We start from the raw sequence: 20,183 nt of genomic DNA, 5'->3' as shown, positions 1-20,183 counted from the left end.
GACATCAAAATGTCTTTGTAAGAACAGGAAATATCTTGCATTCATAGTGTCTGCAAATACAGAACTTTCAAAGTACATTTAATAGTTGCCTGTTTGTCTTTCTTTCTCTATCTACCTTTGCTTTAATTTGAGTGTTTGACTGCCATGAAAACATGGTCCAGCTATCCAATGGGAATTGTGCGTCAACAATATTAATAGACACAAGTCAGCCATATATCTCTCATTTCTCAACAGGTCAAACAGGAGCCTGAGGCGATCTGAGGCAGGAAACAAGCTTTCTACTCATCTATTCTTTCTTTCCATGTTCTATTTCTCTCACTGTTTATCACTTTTGATGTACATGTAATACAGTTAGATCTCCCTTCAAAATAACATTACTTTTTATATGCATGGATTAAGCAAACAACTTTCACAAGAAAACAGGTAAAATTATTACTTAATAATTTCCATTGGTTATCTTTCCACCTATAAACATACTGTAAATTAGTTTTTTAAGTGTGGAATTTTTAAATAAAAAATTGTGGAGATATGGAAACCTGTACCAGCTGTTTTGTATGAGCAATCTTTGTCAAATTTGAGGTAGAAGTTATTCGCTCTGAATCTTTCTTTCAAAGATAAAGACAGGATTTTGTACACGAACAAATCCCATCAATCTTTGAACTTAACTATGAAATATTTAATATTATTCCTTCTAATTAATAGGATTTTAAAGGGTGCTCTCTTTTTAACTTGTATTTTTTTCATGTTTTTCTGTGATAGTCAGTATGAGCTATTATGATGAAATATTGTGATGTGTTGTTTATAATTTTCTCTGCAGAATTCTTTCTGTCAATTCCGACAAGTTTCGAACACTGTAATAAAATATTAAATATTCTTTTTTGTGTGAAAAAATCCTTTTATTCAGGATTCTTTCTGTCAAGTTTTGAGCACTGTAATGATGTATTAAATATTCTTTTTTGTGTGAAAGACACCTGCAGAATACTGACATAACCTCCATGAATTCATCATCTTACAACTTCAACGTGTCAAGCAGTCTGAGTATTCGAGACTCCCCGAGCACAGCTGTGGCTAAAAATGTGATTGTTCTCGCTCTTGGCCTCGTCATCAATTATATCAATGGCACACTGGTTCACACCTTCAGAAAACACCAGGTATGGATTGTCATAATTAATATTGTTGATAGTTTTATGTATAATAATAATAATAACAATGAATGGATTAATGTCTTTGTTTCTTCCACTTTCACAGATATTTTACGTGAATCCTCGTTACATTTTGTACATCCACCTGGTACTGAATATGATCCAGCTCAATATAGCAATCAGCCTGTTTGTCTTTAGTTATGTCTTTTACAAAATTAATGCTTCTCTCTGTTGCCTCATGGTTACTTTTGCCACAGTCACCACCATCAACACGCCATTAAATTTGGCTGTAATGGCAGTTGAATGCTACATCGCTATTTGTTTTCCACTGCGACACTCGAAACTCTGTACTATCAAAAGAACTTACGTTCTGATCGGCTGTATTTGGACTTTGAGCCTCGGGACAATTGTGCCAGACATCTTTATTACTTTGGCAACAGAACCTGTGGGGCTATTTTCTTCAACAATATTTTGTGACATCGATAAACTCTTCCGACATCCAGTAATTTCAGAAAAGAGGGATGTTTCTTATCTAATTTATCTCACTTCAGTTTGGCTAACCCTGCTCTACACCTACTTCAAGATCTTTTTTGCAGCTAAAGCAGCTAATTCAGTAGATGGAAATTTCAAGAAAGCCAGGAACACAATCCTGCTTCATGGTTTTCAGCTACTGTTGAGCATGGTAATATATGTATTTCACATCTTACAGACGGCATTGATACAATGGTTCCCTGAACATTTTTTACAAATTTTCTTTGTTTGCTACGTCATTATTCAGATTCTCCCCAGGTTTATCAGCCCCATTGTGTACGGGCTACGAGATAGTACATTTAAAAGATATTTGAGAAAGTATCTGCTCTGTACAATGAGAGCGTTGTAACAGTCAGTAGCTTTTGGTAATATTTACAGAAACATTTCAAGATTAAAACCATTCCTTTCTCAAACCAACACCGAGACACTGGTCCTTTGGTTTTTACATGGAGACTTGATTATTGTAGTGCTCGAGTGTAGAGCTTGAATGCTGATTAAAGAAAGAAACAGAGCACATATTACACCAATTTTAAAGTCATTGCACAGCCTACCTGTTTATTTCATTATGTTACAATTTAGTTTTTACTAGTCTATAAAACTCTGTTGGACCACCGTCATGTGATCATGTGAACTCTGAACTCTTATGAATGTTTATGAACATTTTGTGAATATGTGAAATTTGACTTTAAAGCTGGCTCAATCCTCCAGTCTGAAATCAGCTTCGTATGCCTCCTAAAATGGCTGCTTTGTAAGGACTTCAAAGCCCAGCGCGCCTTGGAGGTGTGAACAAAAGGTGGCGCCTGAAGCGGCGCGCGTACAGGAAACTGCGATCTGCCGGCGGGCTTTGATGACGTCACCCAGGGGTGGACTGGCCATCGGGCATACCGGGCATTTGCCCGGTGGGCCAATGGGGATGTTGGGCCGGGCTGGGCCAAAAAATTTTTTTTTTTTTTTTTTTTTTCGTTTTTTCCCTTATAAATATCAACAGTCACGTTCCATTACAGACCTAAATGTGTACTAGTCTGTGCATATCAATAAATATATGTGCAATGATGCGCGTGTCTGTTGTTCAATACAACTGATCAGACCAAGCGCAGACACAAGCTGCTCTGATCCAGACGGGTGGAGTGTGGAACAAACTGTCACACAATGTCGAGAGAACGAGACAGGATCAGGAAATTTCCCTCAGGGGATGAAAAAAGAAAAAAAAACTAAAGAAAATGGAAGAGTTTAATGTCTCTCTGAAAGGCTCGTTTGATAAATTTGTTACAAAACCGATCCGACCGGGTCTCAAGCAGCCGTGGGGCCCCGTGTCGAGGCAAGCCAAATGATGATGAGGCAGGGGAAGGTATCCAGTATTTTGCTAATTGGAGAGTTAAAATTGCGCATATAGACACCCGATCCGACCCGAAAAACCCAGCCATTCCGCACAGGGCCTCGCAAGTCTCCCAGGCAGCTCTGGCTGGAGTAGTCACAACATTAGAGCGCATGGCTTATTATTGATATTATTATTGATACTATTTGAAGAATGATGAGTTCATATTCAATATCTTATATATTCTATAAAACTAAATCAGCAACTCCAAATTTAAGTTGCTTTTTTGACAGGGACAGTGGTGTTTGGATTCGTGATTGTCACTAAATTTTAATAATGCTGTTGTAGCCCTCTCACCACGGACCAGTGTGTACGACGGTGGGCGCTTCAGATTTCTAGGTTCGTTTGGGCTGTTACTATTGGACTAGTAAAACTGTAAAATGACCACACAATCACATCAGACGACACAAGTAGCTTTAGTTGAGTAACCAACTGGCACTCTTTTAGTTTTTTAAAGCAATTGCAATATGAAATAGTGCACATGAATTAAATTGACATAGGTACATTAGCCGGCATGAAAATAACCCCCAAAAATAATAAAATAAAAGAAAAATGTCTTTGTGTGATTCTTATCACTGTTCCGAGCTCTGCTCATTCAAAAGTCGGTCAAGTCACTGTTCGTTATTGGTTACTTGTTAGTGACAGTCAATTTTTTTATTTATTTATTTTTTATTTATTTATTTAAAATGGGACAGTGCATATTAATGAACATTCACATGTAAATATGCCAGATTATAGCCTAAGGCTAATTTCCATCTGTAGTCCCCTGGCAGGTTGATGGTAACATGAACATAAACGAATCAGAAAAAACAAAGACAGAAACACATAATACCACAACACAACACGAAAATCAGTACAAGGAATAAAAAAAAAAAAAAACAAAGACAGAAACACATAATACCACAACACAACACGAAACTCAGTTCAAAGAATAAAAACAGGAGACCAACGACCAGTGTGTAAACGAGTCTAAACAGTAGAGTACAGTTATAGTGGATATATGTTAAAGTGTTTATATTTTAAAGTGCTTAGTGCGAGGAGATAAATTATATTGCACAGGAACCAAAATGGAGTATACATATTGCACAAAACCCATCATTAATATAAAGTGCATAATCAAATTGCACATTGCTCTACCGTATCTCTACTTTTTGGACCGGTCAGAACCAGACGGCGGTCTGGTCCCTCTCCTGTGCTCCGTGCACAGAAGGATTATCAATTAGTGTTCGTTGGAGTGCACTCTTAATCACGCGTTCTAGTCAGCACCAGTCGGGTGACTGACATTCATACCATACACAGACAGTCCGTCTGTAACTCTCAAGCAGGTCTTGGTCCTGGGTGGTGGCTCGCCATCTTGTCCGGATCTTCAACCTTATCCAAAAACCTGACCTGTAGTTTGGAACAGGTCTTTTAGTCTATGATCTAATTCCTTTCATGAATTAAAATACCTTCTGTATCTGTATTCAATTCTTTTCTTGTTGTACAACCTTTTAATTACCGTATTTTCGCGACCATAAGGCGCAACTTTTTTTTTTTTTTTTTTTTTTTAAATGTGCCGGGCGCCTTAAGAAACGGTGCGCCGTGTCTATTACCTGAATTACGGTAATGTAAGGCCGGCCACCATGAGAACGGTAAAAAGAGAAGGGGGCGGGTGAAGCCCCCGTGAGTTGCGACGTGAATGAGACCATCCACTGAGCTGATTAATGCGAAACAGAAGATGAAGACTTTTAAGGATTTGCTTGATGTGTAAAGTGAAATAAAATACAATCAAACTAAGTTTTGCTCCGCTCTATTTAAATAAGCACACTTGTGTGAGTGTGTTCTGCAGCGCGTGTGTGTTTTGCATGTCGGAACCGAGATGCACCTGCCGTGGGCTTGCGGTCCGATCGCCGCATCCCCGGGGCAGATCCGGCTGAAATGCCGGTGCTCTTTCCCCGGGAGCCCCTACTACCAGTCCATGTGGGCTCCTCCGGTCCCGGCCGGTCGGAACCGGTCACTTTCCCCGGTTAAAGCCGCGGTGATGGGCGCTGCTGCAGCCCGACTTCCTGGTTCCCAAAGCGGTCCGATCGACCTGGTTCCCGCCCGCTTTGCGAGCAGAGATTTCTGGGGTACGTCTCAGGTCGGATCAACTTCACCCTCCGAGATTTGCAGCCAAATCTGTCGGTTAAAAACCCGGTAGCGGATCCCCGACATCTGCGTGTGTGTGTTCGCGGCGCGAAACACACAGATTCTCATTTTTGTGGCGCTTGCCTGCCGCGCTGATGGACAGAAACTTATGGTAATTTTTAAAAGAAAAACTTTGCATAAGACGATTCCAGCCGGAGTCATTATAAGGACAAATGGAAAGGGGGGGCTGGATGAAGGGATGATGATCAAGTGGCCGAGACAGGTCTGGAAATTCGGACTGGCGCAGCTGAATTAGTGGAGCGGAGCTCCTGTCGGATACAACCCGGTACCGGCTCCCCCACAGCGCGTGTGTGAGCGGGTCCAGCGCGCGGGGGGGGGGGGGGGGCGGACCCGGGACCCGGGACCGCCGCGGGGGAGCAGGCGGGGAGCGGACCCGGTCCAGCGCGGGGAGGGAGCGGGACCCGGGACCGCCGCGGTCGGGATCCGCAGCACAACGGGGTATGAAAAGTGTATTTACTCTTGTGCTTGCCTGCCACGCTGATGGACAGAAACTGCCGGCTATGGTGATTTTTAAAAGAAAAGCGTTGCCTAAACAGACTTTTCCAGCCAGAGTGAAATGAAAAGGGCTGGATGGATGAGGAGATGATCGGGTGGCTGAGACAGGTTTATGTGCGGCGCCCCGGTGGTTTTTTTTAATTCTTTAATGCAGAAACAGAATATGAACCTTTGAAGGGTTTGATTGATGTGAAAAGTGAAATAAAATATCAAACTAAGTTTTGCTTCCGCTCTATTTTTAGCGCGTGTGTGTTTTGCAATGCGTGTGTGTGCAGCTCCGTCTCCGTAGACGGCGCCTTTTGGGTCGGTGCGCCGTATGTGTGTTTTAAAACCAAAAATGACACACAAAACTGAGGGTGCGCCTTTCCACACAGTGCGCCATATGGTCGTGAAAATACGGTATCCATATCAACAGAGTATTGCAGAATGCAAATACTCTAAATTAGTTTTAACTCTTAATCCAAATGAATGAATTTTAGAATTAATATATTCACATATGCTGGCATATGTTTTTAACCAATAACTGGTTGGGTACAAAATAAATGAATTAAACTCCTTCAGTTTAACCAGCTTTTCAATGTAGAAAAATATCAAAATACCTTTTTTATCATGTATGAACTCAAGATGTCATCATAGTGCAAAATATTAACTCAAACTGACACATTAGTGCCAAATATTAACTCAAAATGACACATTAGTGCAAAATATAACACACAGTGCTTTTCTTTTTAACATACAGCACCTAAAAGGCACTTTTAACACTCATTTTACATCTTAGTTGCTTGTAGCATAAATCTTGGCATTTGCCCCTTTAAGACCAAAAAAAATGGTGGAATGCACCTTTAAATGCATTAACACCAAAACAAATGAAATAATACACTTTCCATCTGAAAGTAACATCCTACAAATCAAAAGTGGGGATAAATCCCGTTTTTTGGTTCACTTAGTTCAATAACATTACATCACACACTCCCCTCAACACTAGTAATTTACATCAGCACCATTTCAATGACAAAACATCTCACCGAATCACATCCAATGCTCTAGCAACAACGACGTCTGGACACACTCACAAGGGGGTTTGGCCTGTGTAAGGCAGGGTTGCTATCTGTTAGCATCATCATGTATTTAGAATGAATGAGAATTAGCTTTTAGCAAACACAGTAACATTTGTGGCTGTTTCTCACCGAGTGGGATAACGTGGTTTTCATTCACCAACTGCTGCTGGGTTCACCCCCTGACTCAACTAACACACAGCTAACAACAGCTGGTGTAACGTTTTGTTAGTTTAATACTGTTTAATACTGTTTTATGAGTTTATATTTCTCAGCGTCTGCTGGTTGCTTCTGTCCTCATGGAACGTCGCGTCAAAAAGAGAGAGCGCATGCGATGACGTCACATCTGATACGTTGGGAGCGCATGTAAAACGTGTGCTGCCATCTAGTGTTGCTTCTAAGTACACCTCTTTTATATAGGTCAAACCAACTAATGAGGTAATGTTAGTTATAGAGGTAGATTGTTTTGTACATGTTCTCAAAATATAATTTTAATAAAAATAAAATGTTTCTTTAGTTACCCTGGTTAACTATTTTACAGCTTAGTAAGCTGGATTTTCCACCTGGGTTACACCCTCCCCTCCTTAAATAACATGAGTCCCTTCATGTTCCTCTCTCAAGATCTTGCTTTCAAAGGCATCAACTATTGCTTTATTGAAACCATCAACTACGTTTTGAACAAAATACGTGAAGTGGTTCCCTAACTGAGGGTAGGTGAATTTCACTGTTGGCCTTCTCGGACGTTCAGACCTACGTACAGATTGCATGGAATCTTGTTCATTGACATCATCTTCTGTCGTTTCTACAGGTTCTTCAGTTACTTCAGTTCTCAGGTAACTGTCTGCCAACTCAGCCGAGCTTGGCGAGGGATGGGTTTGTGTTTCCTCTTGCAATGGATCATCATCTCCATCAGAAACAATTTGTTTTTCTCCACTCTCTATTTCCTCTTGTTCTTTTCCAGCTAATTCCTTCTCTTCTGTTTCAGGTAAGTCTTTTTCACTTTCTGCTTGTTGATTTTCCATGTCCATTTGATCATTGTCTTTTTCCACAGGTATGTTTCCAGGTAGGTTTGTATTTTCTTCCTCCACAGGTGAGTTTAGGACTTCAGCTTCAGTGGGTTCAGGTAAGTTCACAGGTAAGTTTGGTAGTTCTTTTTCAGGTAGGTTTTCTAGTTCCACATCAGGTAGGTTTTCTGTCTCACTTCCAGTTGCTACGACATCCTCCGATGGAAACACACTGAAAGGTCTTGACGGTTGTCTGATTATAGTCTCGACCTCAATGGGATAGAACATTGTCTCAATTTTTAGTTGACGACTTTGGATGTCATCTTCATCCTCGTCCGAGGACTGATGATGAGGATCCGTTCTTGTGGTCTGTCTTGTTCTACGCTTAGCAGGCGTCTTTGGTTTTACAGGCTCTTCTTCAATTTCAGAGAGGAATCCGCATGGGAGAAGTAGGTCTCGGTGCAAAGTACGAGTAGGTCCCTCCTGACCTTCAGGACATATGGTATAGACCGGCAGGTCGCCTGCTCTCTTTTGGACTATATAGACAGTAGACTCCCACCGATCGGCGAGTTTGTTCTTGCCACGGAGGCGAACATTGCGCACCAGCACTCTGTCTCCTATCTCCAGCGTAGATTCTCTCACTCGCACATCAAAACGTTGCTTGTTCTTGTCAGCCACTTTCTTCGCATTTACTGTAGCGAGTTGGTAACTTGCTTTCAGGTTAGACTTCAAGTTTTTCACATATTGAGAGTGAGTCGTGGCTGAGCCTTCTTTGACTGGCAATCCGAATGCTATGTCAATCGGTAGTCGAGGTTGTCGCCCAAACATGAGCTCGTAGGGTGAAAAACCTGTGACTTCGTTCTTCGTGCAGTTGTATGCATGAGTTAAAGGTTTGACATATTCACGCCATTTAGTTTTCTGTTTCTCCTGTAGAGTACCCAGCATGCTCAGTAGCGTACGGTTGTATCGTTCTACTGGGTTCCCACGAGGGTGGTAAGGACTTGTTCTGATTTTCTTTATTCCAACCAAGCCACAGAGTTCTTTGATGAGCAGCGATTCAAAATCACGTCCTTGATCGCTGTGGAGACGTTCGCAAAATCCATAATGGACGAAAAACTGCTCCCAAAGACATCGCGCAACTGTGGTGGCTTTCTGGTCTCGAGTCGGAATAGCCACAGCATATTTGGTGAAGTGGTCGGTAATGACCAGGATATCCTTTGTGTTATGACTGTCCGGCTCTAGTGACAGGAAATCCATACAGACAAGTTCCATAGGTCGGCTGGTTTTGATGTTGACCAGAGGTGCGGCTTTATCTGGTTGTTTTTTCCTTTTAAACACATCTCCCACAGGTTTTGACCTTGGACTCCACATCAGATGTCATTTTCAGCCAATAAAATCGAGATCTGGCCAAGTCCAGAGTACGCTCTATTCCGAGATGACCCATCTCATCATGAAGACTGGTGAGTACAGAGGATCTTAACACACGTGGAAGGACAAGTTGGTACACTGTTGTGTTGTCACACTGCCGTTTCCTGTATAACAGGCCATTCTTCAGTTCTAGCCGACTTATCTCTCTGAGCATCAGAGGAAGCTCTGGCAGTTCTGACTTCGAGCTGTCAGGTACCGGTTCTCCTGATTCAAGGAACTTGATGACTGTGCATATTACAGGATCATCTTGCTGTAGTCTTGCCAACTCAGCTTCACTGTATTTAGGGACTGTGCAAAGGCCGTCAGAGGACCCATCCTCCTCTTCATATGCAGCTGGAATAGCATCTGGATGGATGGCTAATGACTCTATGAGACAAGGAGATGGCAACGGTTCCTCTTCTTGTACCACAATGTTATACTGACATGTCGCTTTGACTACATCCACAGGAGCTAAGTGGTGTGATGTGAAATCATGGATTCTCATACTCTCCTCCTGAGAATGGGAATCATTGATCAATTCTCCATGTGGTCTTCTCGATAGACCATCCGCGTCCTGGTTCTGTTTACCGGCACGGTATTTGATGTCAAAGGAGTAGGTGGACAGGTTGGCCAACCAACGGTAGCTGGTGGCATCCATCTTAGCAGTGGTGAGTATATATCGGAGTGGATTATTGTCAGTTACAACAGTAAAGGTGTTCCCATACAGGTAGTCATGGAATTTTTCAGTGACAGCCCACTTTAAGGCTAAGAATTCCAGCTTATGGGCTGGATATCGTGCTTCACTTCTGGACAGGCCTCTACTTGCGTAGGCAATAACCCAATTCCGTCCATCCTGCTCCTGATACAATGCCGCTCCAAGTCCGGTTGTACTTGCGTCAGTATGAATGACGTATGGTAACTCAGGGTTGGCAAACCCTAGGACTGGGGATGATGTTAGTTTCTCAATGATCTCCTCGAAGGATTTGTGACATGCTTCTGTCCATCTTTCTCCAAATGGTTCCTTGGGATTGTGGTATTTGATACCATCCTTGGAAACTTTGGTCATTTTCCGGGTTGGTGGATAGCCCGCCGTGAGACTCGTTAAGGGCTTTGCGATTTTTGAGTAGCCTTCAACGTAACAACGATAATATCCAGAGAAACCTAGAAATGATCTTAGTTCCTTCAAAGTCTTAGGTTTCGGCCAGGTTTTTAAGGCGTCGATCTTCTTGGGATCGGTTTCCACTCCACTTCGAGACACAATATGTCCCAGATAGCGTAAGGATGTTTGGAAGAAACGGCACTTCTCCGGAGACAATTTGAGACCATTCTCTCTCAATCGGTTCAGGACTTTGGCTAAACGAGTCTGATGTTCCTCCAAGGTTTTTGAAAAGACGATGATGACGTCGAGGAAGACTAGGACTTCACGCAGGTTGATATCGCCCATGCACTTTTCCATTAAGCGCTGGAATGTGCTTGGCGCGTTAGTAATCCCTTGCAGCATCCTATTCCACTCCCAGAAACCGAGAGGACACACGAATGCTGTTTTGGCCTTATCACTCTCTTCCATCTCTATCTGATAGTATCCCGACTTTAAATCCATCACCGAGAACCACTGCGATCCACTGAGTGCAGAGAACGATTCTTCAAGGTTAGGTAAGGCGTATGCGTCCTTGATTGTTTGAATGTTCAATTTCCGGTAGTCAACACATAGCCGAATATCACCGTTCTTCTTTTTGACAACAACTATCGGTGATGAAAATGGTGATTCGGATTCACGTATGATTCCAGCATCCAGAAGAGTTTGAAGGTGACGTCTTACTGCATCGTAGTCTTGAGGGTGTATAGGACGTGGTCTCTGTTTGAAAGGTGTCTCATCTTTGAGTTGGATTCTGTGTTTGACTTTTGTTGCATGACCGAAGTCAAGATCATGATGGGAAAATACATCGGAGTAAGTGTTCAGGGTTTCTGTTACTCGAGTCTTCCACTTTTCATCAAGTGGGGAATCGCCGAAATCAAACTTGAGACTTTCATTCATGTCACATTTATTTTCATTTGTCTGGCTAGCAGGCTGTTGCTGACTAGCTTCTGGTTTCTGGTTCCCAGGAGTGTTCTGGGGATCAGCGATTTTCTGGGGGACACTCAGCTTGGCAATTACACAGTTGGTTGGCAGTACTATATGATGGTTAGTTTCATTGCTTAACACAACTGGGATCTTGTGTGGGGAACGAACTGGAAGGGTGATGAGACAGCGGTCAGTGAGGATTCCACCGGGTAGTGATGAAAGGGTGGGTTGCTCAAGTAAAACCCATTTCTCATTGCTGATACCGCTGACATTAACAAACCCTTCTAGTACAACTTTCCGACCAGCAGGTATGACATCTGGATCACTGCCTCGCAACTTGACCAATCCAAGCTGATTATCTTGTTGGTTGTGTCTAAACTGCAGGATCTGCAGTACATGTTGGTAACCACAGTAGGGGTTAACTGTTGGTACAGAATCACAGTACTGAGACTCGTAGAGTGTGTCAAGAGTGTTAGTTCCAATCAGTACTGGCATGTCACTGTTGGAACGGACATCTGGAACTACTAAAGCAAGGGTTTCAACTTGAGGTTCAGAAGCAATGAACTCTTTGGGGAATTGGATATTCAACTGTACACAGCCTGCATAGTGGACTAAATCACCAGTGGCTCCTTCTACTTCCAGTATGTCGCTCACTGGGTGCAAGGTTTGGTCGGATAGGTGCAGGTCATAAAAGGACTGGGACACAGTAGGGACCTGTGAACCGGTGTCAAGTAATGAGTCGCAGTTGATTCCATTAACTTTAATGTTTGCTCTGGTCTTGCTGCCTACAAGACCTTTGGGGATTTTTCTTGTGTGTACAGTTCTGTGTTCTTTTAGTGACGCTTTTGTCTTGTGTGTAGTCTCAGTTTTGGGACTTTCGCACTCTTCTGTTCCCATTTGCCCCGCAATAGGAACAGCTAATAGTTTAAATCTTCTGTTGTGTTATTTTTCTCCCAAGCTTCCTGTTTTGCTTTCAGTTCTTGTCTCTTAGCATTCACGAGTGCAGGATCTGGAGGATTACTGCAATTGGTCTTGATATGTCCGTCTTCACCGCAGTGGAAACAGTACCACGGATTTGGTCGTTTAAATGCATAGCCTGGTTTGGCTGGTGGCTGTTTCACGCTGGATGATTCTTCTTTTTCAGTGGATTTGTCTTCCTTCGGTTTCTTTTTGATCTTTGCTCCTTTGTTCCTTTGTTCAGGTTTCACTTCCTTCTGTTGCATAAGGGTTGCAATCTGAGTTTGAAGAAAGACAAGCTGCTTCTGAATTGCTTGTAGCTCTGTGGTCGGTTTGCTGACTGCCTCAGTTGAGTCAGATTCATCATTATCCAAGAGGCTGACATTATGAGCTTGTGACTGAGCTTTGGTTTTGATGAAACCTAAATGTCGCTTCATTCTCATCGCTTTAGCTGCCTGCTTATCTTCCTCAGTGCGCAAGAGCCACAATAACTCAGAGAAGGTTGGTGGGTTTTTCATTTTACTCTCCAGTAAAATTGATTTGGTTGGTTGATGATGTCATTCTCCCAGCATCCTCTGCAAAATTTTTTCAAGAGCTGCATATCTGCATCGCTGGCTGAGATTGCCTTCCTTTGCACAGCTTTGTTCAGAACAGTCTGCAGTCTCTGAAGATAGCTTGATGCTTTCTCTCCTGAGTTCGAGTTTTGGTTCAGACCGAGGAACTTTGCAAATAACTCATCGCCGTCTTCCACTGTAGCATAGGCGGAGTCGAGAAGTTCTAAATAAGCTCTGGGAGTTGAGTGTGGGCCTAAGGACTTAACCACGCTGGCGGCAGGGGAAGATAAACTGTCGACTATTTTTCTCACCAATTGTCTGTCATTGAGTGTGGGGTCTGCTATGTAGAACTCAACACTGTCTCTCCAGGTGTCATAGTCTACTTCAAAGTTGGGACATGGTACCTTGCCTGAGAAGGGTCGCAACCTTGCGTTTGAATGGCTCTGTGCTGAAGAATCAGTGGCTTTTACAATGTGCTCTACAACTAAATGCTGTACTTTAGGTGGCACTATCTGATCGGACGGGAGCTTTAGAATGGGGTCTGAGTCTAATTTAGCTGGTGTGACATTCACAGCTATTTTAGAACTAAGATCTACATTGTGGTTCAGAGAAGTGTCGGGCTCATTTTCCTCAGTTTCATCAACATTTTCCTCAGTTTCATCCTGTACATCCCCGTCTGGTTCTCCAACAACATCAGTTATTCTAGCTAGCCCGTCTTGCAAGACGTGTTCAAAAGATTTGCCACTAATTTTAGCCATGTTCTTAAGCTCAGACAAAAACTTGTCTGTTAGGTCTGTGCCTTTACGACGAGTATACACGTTAGCTAGTGCATCAACCTTGTGTACGATTTTAGAGTCTGCTTCACAGGATCTGTAAAATGGCAACGTAAGAGACTCAACAGCAACACCAGATCGAAATTCTACGATTAGGGTTTCTGGTGCATGTGGACACTTAATGCATCTCTCAATTGACCCATACTGGTTCAGGTGATCAATTATTTCCTCATCTACATCTGTTTTAGACAGACCTGTAATACGGCGTTTGGAACCTTGACACTTTCGTTCTCAATTAGAATATCCATGTTGGTTTCGTTGAATTCACCCGAATTAACCAATGGTCAATACAGTACATGAAACACAAGTCTGATATGGTGTGGTAATTGTACAACAGTTCTTTTTTTAACCTTTTAACTCCTGGCTGGCTCGCCACTTTGTGTAGCCCTCTCACCACGGACCAGTGTGTACGACGGTGGGCGCTTCAGATTTCTAGGTTCGTTTGGGCTGTTACTATGGGACTAGTAAAACTGTAAAATGACCACACAATCACATCAGACGACACAAGTAGCTTTAGTTGAGTAACCAACGGGCACTCTTTTAGTTTTTTAAAGCAATTGCAATATGAAAAAGTGCACATGAATTAAATTGACAGGTACATTAGCCGGCATGAAAATAACCCCGAAAAATAATAAAATAAAAGAAAAATGTCTTTGTGTGATTCTTATCACTGTTCCGAGCTCTGCTCATTCAAAAGTCAGTCAAGTCACTGTTCGTTATTGGTTACTTGTTAGTGACAGTCAATTGGACCGGTCAGAACCAGACGGCGGTCTGGTCCCTCTCCTGTGCTCCGTGCACAGAAGGATTATCAATTAGTGTTCGTTGGAGTGCACTCTTAATCACGCGTTCTAGTCAGCACCAGTCGGGTGACTGACATTCATACCATACACAGACAGTCCGTCTGTAACTCTCAAGCAGGTCTTGGTCCTGGGTGGTGGCTCGCCATCTTGTCCGGATCTTCAACCTTATCCAAAAACCTGACCTGTAGTTTGGAACAGGTCTTTTAGTCTATGATCTAATTCCTTTCATGAATTAAAATACCTTCTGTATCTGTATTCAATTCTTTTCTTGTTGTACAACCTTTTAATTATCCATATCAACAGAGTATTGCAGAATGCAAATACTCTAAATTAGTTTTAACTCTTAATCCAAATGAATGAATTTTAGAATTAATATATTCACATATGCTGGCATATGTTTTTAACCAATAACTGGTTGGGTACAAAATAAATGAATTAAACTCCTTCAGTTTAACCAGCTTTTCAATGTAGAAAAATATCAAAATACCTTTTTTATCATGTATGAACTCAAGATGTCATCATAGTGCAAAATATTAACTCAAAATGACACATTAGTGCAAAATATTAACTCAAAATGACACATTAGTGCAAAATATAACACACAGTGCTTTTCTTTTTAACATACATCACCTAAAAGGCACTTTTAACACTCATTTTACATCTTAGTTGCTTGTAGCATAAATCTTGGCATTTGCCCCTTTAAGACCAAAAAAAATGGTGGAATGCACCTTTAAATGCATTAACACCAAAACAAATGAAATAATACACTTTCCATCTGAAAGTAACATCCTACAAATCAAAAGTGGGGATAAATCCCGTTTTTTGGTTCACTTAGTTCAATAACATTACATCACACACTCCCCTCAACACTAGTAATTTACATCAGCACCATTTCAATGACAAAACATCTCAACGAATCACATCCAATGCTCTAGCAACGACGACGTCTGGACACACTCACAAGGGGGTTTGGCCTGTGTAAGGCAGGGTTGCTATCTGTTAGCATCATCATGTATTTAGAATGCATTAGAATTAGGTTTAGCAAACACAGTAACATTTGTGGCTGTTTCTCACCGAGTGGGATAACGTGGTTTTCATTCACCAACTGCTGCTGGGTTCACCCCCTGACTCAACTAACACACAGCTAACAACAGCTGGTGTAACGTTTTGTTAGTTTAATACTGTTTAATACTGTTTTATGAGTTTATATTTCTCAGCTTCTGCTGGTTGCTTCTGTCCTCATGGAACGTCGCGTCAAAAAGAGAGAGCGCATGCGATGACGTCACATCTGATACGTTGGGAGCGCATGTAAAACGTGTGCTGCCATCTAGTGTTGCTTCTAAGTACACCTCTTTTATATAGGTCAAACCAACTAATGAGGTAATGTTAGTTATAGAGGTAGATCGTTTTGTACATGTTCTCAAAATAAAACAACTTATAATATATTTTAATAAAAATAAAATGTTTCTTTAGTTACCCTGGTTAACTATTTTACAGCTTAGTAAGCTGGATTTTCCACCTGGGTTACACCGTGATTAATAGTGGGTGGGTGAAATAATACATCAATCTTTTTGGAGAAATGTTTACCTACAGTGATGCCATCGCAGCAAAGACTTTGTGTACATATATTGGAAGAACCCACTGTTTAGGCAATTCATGGTCATTAGTTAGTAAAAACAGAGGCAGCGCTGCATTCCCCCTGTTTAAAATGGTCAAATATGATGATATCAGCCTGAAAATCACAGGACTTATCTGTGGTGGTCAAAGAAGTCAGCAGTAGGAATTTGAAAGATGTGTGAGCATCCCTTCATGATAAACAGAGGGGGAACGCATTCTGACAGCAGTATTTCACGCTGTCAGAATGCGTTCCCCCTGTTTAAAATGGGTTAATATATCATTGTAGATATCTGAAATGTTCTTTTTGACTAGGAAGAATTGAATTACAGATATCTGCAACACATATCCAGTCTAGCTATTAAATGTTAAAACGGCTTGCCATACAAGTTTGCTGGTCTACTCAGAAACATTACTAAGTACATCTATAACGGGACTGGGGGGGATGGTGTAGGTTTAGGTTTATTAGACAAGAACATATACACACCAACAAGACAGTGTACAAGCGGTGTCACAAGAACGTTTGTTTTCATTCATAGGCTTCATTTTCTTTCCATCAATACCTGGTGGGCCGGTCTAGGCTCAAAATGCCCGGGCCGATTTTTTGTCCCAGTCCTGCCCTGACGTCACCGGTCCCGGCGCTTAAAAGCGATGGGACCCCAAAAATGTCTCTCTTCATCTCTTCACCACTTCGCTCTTCAGCTCTTGGTTTCTTGCCAAAAGCCCATCGGGATCACATCTCCTCCCCTCCCCGGTCAGGGTGGGGGTGGGGGGGGTATCCGAGACGCGCCCCGGATCAGGATCCTACTAACTTTTCCCTGTTCTGAGTCCCTTTCGCCAGGAGGACCTCATCCTCCGGCAGCGTGCCTATACCAGCCCGAGAAGCTTGATCCTCCTGCGTCCGTGAAGCCCGCGCCTCGGTGATGAAACGGGAGCCGCACTGATTACAGTGGACCGACCCGCGCGCCTGGAGGCAGAGGCTCCGTGATCGGGGGGGATCGCCTCCGGCTGTTGCACGCTGCAAAACTGTCTTTATATTTCAAAGTTAGGAACAGGAGAGGGACCGAGCTGCCGCTCGCTACCGGAGGATCCCCACCAGGAGCGGTCAGCTGCGGGATCACCGCATGGTGGAGCCGAACCGAGCCGAGGGCTCTCCCAACACCTGGAACAGATTGCAGACCCGAAACCAAAGGGATGCGTGAGGCTGTGTTTTTGGGCAAACAGTTTAATTTAGAGCGGTTTAGAGCTACATTTGTGTTTAATGTAATCTTTACTGTATGCATATTATTGTGTAACGCCGGCAACTACTGGCATTACTGTTGTTTATCTTTTCGTGGCGCCGTTTCGGCAGTTATTCATATGTTAAACACTGTGTTTGCCATTTCTCTTATTGCACATGGTGTGACGAGGGCGACGCCATCTTTGCCGTGGCCCCCACGTGAAGCCACGTTGTTTGACACACAGATCGGAAGATTTGCATCACATGATTTATTGTTTTTGATTTATTTTCCTTTATGTAGTTAAAGTTTTATTCTTGTTGTTTTTCTTTATAGTTATTGATTTGTATTAATGTAGTACGCCATCAGGATTTATTCAAGGTTTCGCTTTTCCACCTGCTTGACACCTAGTGTAAATAAATTCTGGTTGATTTTAATGAGAGAAGTTGTTTTTGTTGTTTTGCACATGTTTTGTCACAATGCAGGGATTAAAGCAAAAAAAATATTTTTGACTGAAAAAAGTTTTTCAGGCCAGTTCATATTCCCTGTCACTAAAACTAGTGACAGGGCCCACAGGCTGGATTTCTGATTTATGTAGAAAAAACAAGCTTTAGATTGTTTTTAAAGGCGGGAATATACTCTACGCAGGTGGCTGCGTATCCTGCGTACCCTGCAAACGTGTCTGTTCATGCTCCACTGCGTACCTCGCGCTGACCTCGCGTACCACCCGAGTAGAGCCTGTCATACCGATGGTGACCGATAGGGGGCAGTAAGCAGAGCAACAGTTGGAAAAGCTACTTATATTAAGTAGCAGAAGTAGTAGCAGCAGCAGCGGTAGCCGATTAGAAAAACAAACACTTTTACAGGACAATATTGGATGATGTAGGAGATTATAACATCGTGTGAATGTGTGTGAATGTGTATGAATGTTTGGTGGTGGTCAGAGGGGCCGTTTGGCGCGATATGGCAGCCACGCTTCCGTCAGTCTGCAGGGCAGCTGCGGCTACAAACGGAGCTACCGGGAGGATGTGTGTGAATGAATAATGATCTCTGTAAAGCTCTGGGAGCCTTGAAGGAGCTATATAAAACCACAGCATTATTATTATTATTACTCTTTATTAATTTGTATTACTTATTTATATTACTGTTTTACCCCCTTCCCTGTATGTGTGTGTGTGTTGCTGCTACGTGAGTTTCCCCGTTGAGGGAGTAATAAAGGACTATTTTATCTTATCTTATTATTATTGCTTATTATCAAAAGTGGATAGTCTTTCCAGACTAATTTATCCAGCATTCTCCTTACCCATCTCAACAAGAATGACCAAACAATAAATCCAGTTAATTTTAGGTTCATATGGAGAAGTAGATGTCAATATATAAGAAAGATTAACATGGTAAAAAAATGTATTGTTCCTAATATGATTCCAAGTCATTCATTCATTCATTTGCAAGTCATTCAATAGTATTTTTATTGAAAAACAGAGTATTTAAAATAAAATAAGTCCCGTCAATTGACTCCTGGCTCCCGGCACCGCTTCCTCCCGGCTCCGGGAGGCACCGAGGCTCGGCGCGTACCTCCGCCGGGGCTCGGCCGCCGGGGCTCCGCCGGGGGTCCGCCGGGGGTCGGCCGACCCCCGGCGGCCGAGGCTCGGCGGCCGGGGCTCGGCGGCCGGGGCTCGGCATCCGCGGTACTCCCGGGGACTCTAGTCCCGCAGCACCAGTGAGTATTTTGACCGGAGAGATTATAAAATACCGGACTTCGGCATATTTTACCGGACAACGGAAACCCTGGGGGGAAGTTAAATATTGCATAAATATATGCACGGGGAACTTTCTCCAGGGGAGAGCAGCAGTGCCAGCCGGGATCAGACCGGGAACAGCGATACTAGCGGCCAGAGCGAGAACTGCAGGTCGCGTACGCGTTCAGTGTCTTTTTGAGAACGTGCACGTCGACGCGTCAAATGTACGCAGGATACGCAGGATACGCGGGACGTGACGTCACGCGTATCCTGCGTCTCGCGTACGCGTTCTGAACTGCAAGTATAAACGCGGCTTAAGACATTCAAGGCCTGTTTAAAATATACATTAAATGCCATAATATGTCCCCTTTAAACAAAACCAAAAACGCTGCTGACCAGGATCCAAAAACCAGAATATGAACATGAATCAAAAACTTCAAAAAAATGTGACATGGCACATCAAGGAACAAAACAGTACGCACCAGCAGGAAGCAAAGGAAAGACAAGACCTGGGGTCCGTTTCACAAAGCAGGTTCAACAAACTCTGAGTCTAATCCTGAACTCTTAGTTGATCTACTCTGAGATCGGAAACTCTGAGTTTTCAGTTCCAGAACAGCGGATTTGAGGTAATTTACTCAACTCTAAGTAGTTTCACCTGGAGTTAAGCGCGTGTGCCACAACTATAAAAAGCCAGTATCTATAGAGCCCTGATACAACGATTCACCATGGCAACCGGCGACAACAAAAGTCCACATACTTTTTATTTTTTCTTTTTCTTAAACTTTATTTAACATTTAAATTTACAAAATCCTTTTGAGGAAACATAACCGTAGTTTTTGCATCTGGAGATCCACTTCACGCCGTGTCCTTTTTCACCCGAATGGAATTAGAGATTTTAATGCGCGCATACGGTGAATTTGAACATGTTTTTCGAAAAAAGAGTAACACCGCAACACAGAATATAATATAAAATTAATTTAACAGATCTCTACATCATTCACCTGCAATCCTGTGGAACTCGGGTTTATGTAGGCCTGCCACCCGTCCCTTGAAATAGGCCTACAGAATTGTTCCGTAATTGGGAATTAAAAGTTGCGTTCCGTATTGAACCAATACAGACACATATTATGCTCTTATTTATTTATGTAATAATATACAGGTGGAGGTCGGAAAATGTGAATATATTGCAAAACTTCATTCGTAGTAAATAA

At 42.6% G+C, this 20,183-nt stretch overlaps 1 protein-coding gene across 1 annotated transcript; it reads left to right on the top strand.

The window, feature by feature from the left end:
- Positions 1-995: 995 nt before the first annotated feature.
- Positions 996-17,218, top strand: LOC133449132 (odorant receptor 131-2-like). Its single transcript, XM_061728263.1, has 9 exons — positions 996-1,151; positions 1,249-2,018; positions 7,594-7,618; positions 7,747-7,770; positions 7,837-7,848; positions 9,759-9,821; positions 10,777-10,844; positions 10,985-11,144; positions 17,066-17,218. The coding sequence occupies exons 1-9, from the start codon at positions 996-998 to the stop codon at positions 17,216-17,218; spliced, it is 1,431 nt and encodes a 476-aa protein (XP_061584247.1).
- Positions 17,219-20,183: the final 2,965 nt, after the last annotated feature.

The sequence above is a fragment of the Cololabis saira genome, chromosome 8, assembly GCF_033807715.1.
Source record: "Cololabis saira isolate AMF1-May2022 chromosome 8, fColSai1.1, whole genome shotgun sequence".
Classification (NCBI taxonomy): domain Eukaryota; kingdom Metazoa; phylum Chordata; class Actinopteri; order Beloniformes; family Belonidae; genus Cololabis; species Cololabis saira.
The sequence above is the reverse complement of the archived record's forward strand: the minus strand, read 5'-3'. Positions and strand labels throughout refer to the sequence as shown.

Excerpts from the sequence above, each read along its gene's own strand:
- LOC133449132 (XM_061728263.1), top strand. The coding sequence starts at position 996 with ATGAATTCATCATCTTACAACTTCAACGTGTCAAGCAGTCTGAGTATT. Across the intron at positions 1,152-1,248 it reads ACACCTTCAGAAAACACCAG|ATATTTTACGTGAATCCTCG; the intron begins GTATGGATTGTC and ends CCACTTTCACAG. Across the intron at positions 10,845-10,984 it reads GCAGAGAACGATTCTTCAAG|CATCCAGAAGAGTTTGAAGG; the intron begins GTTAGGTAAGGC and ends GTATGATTCCAG.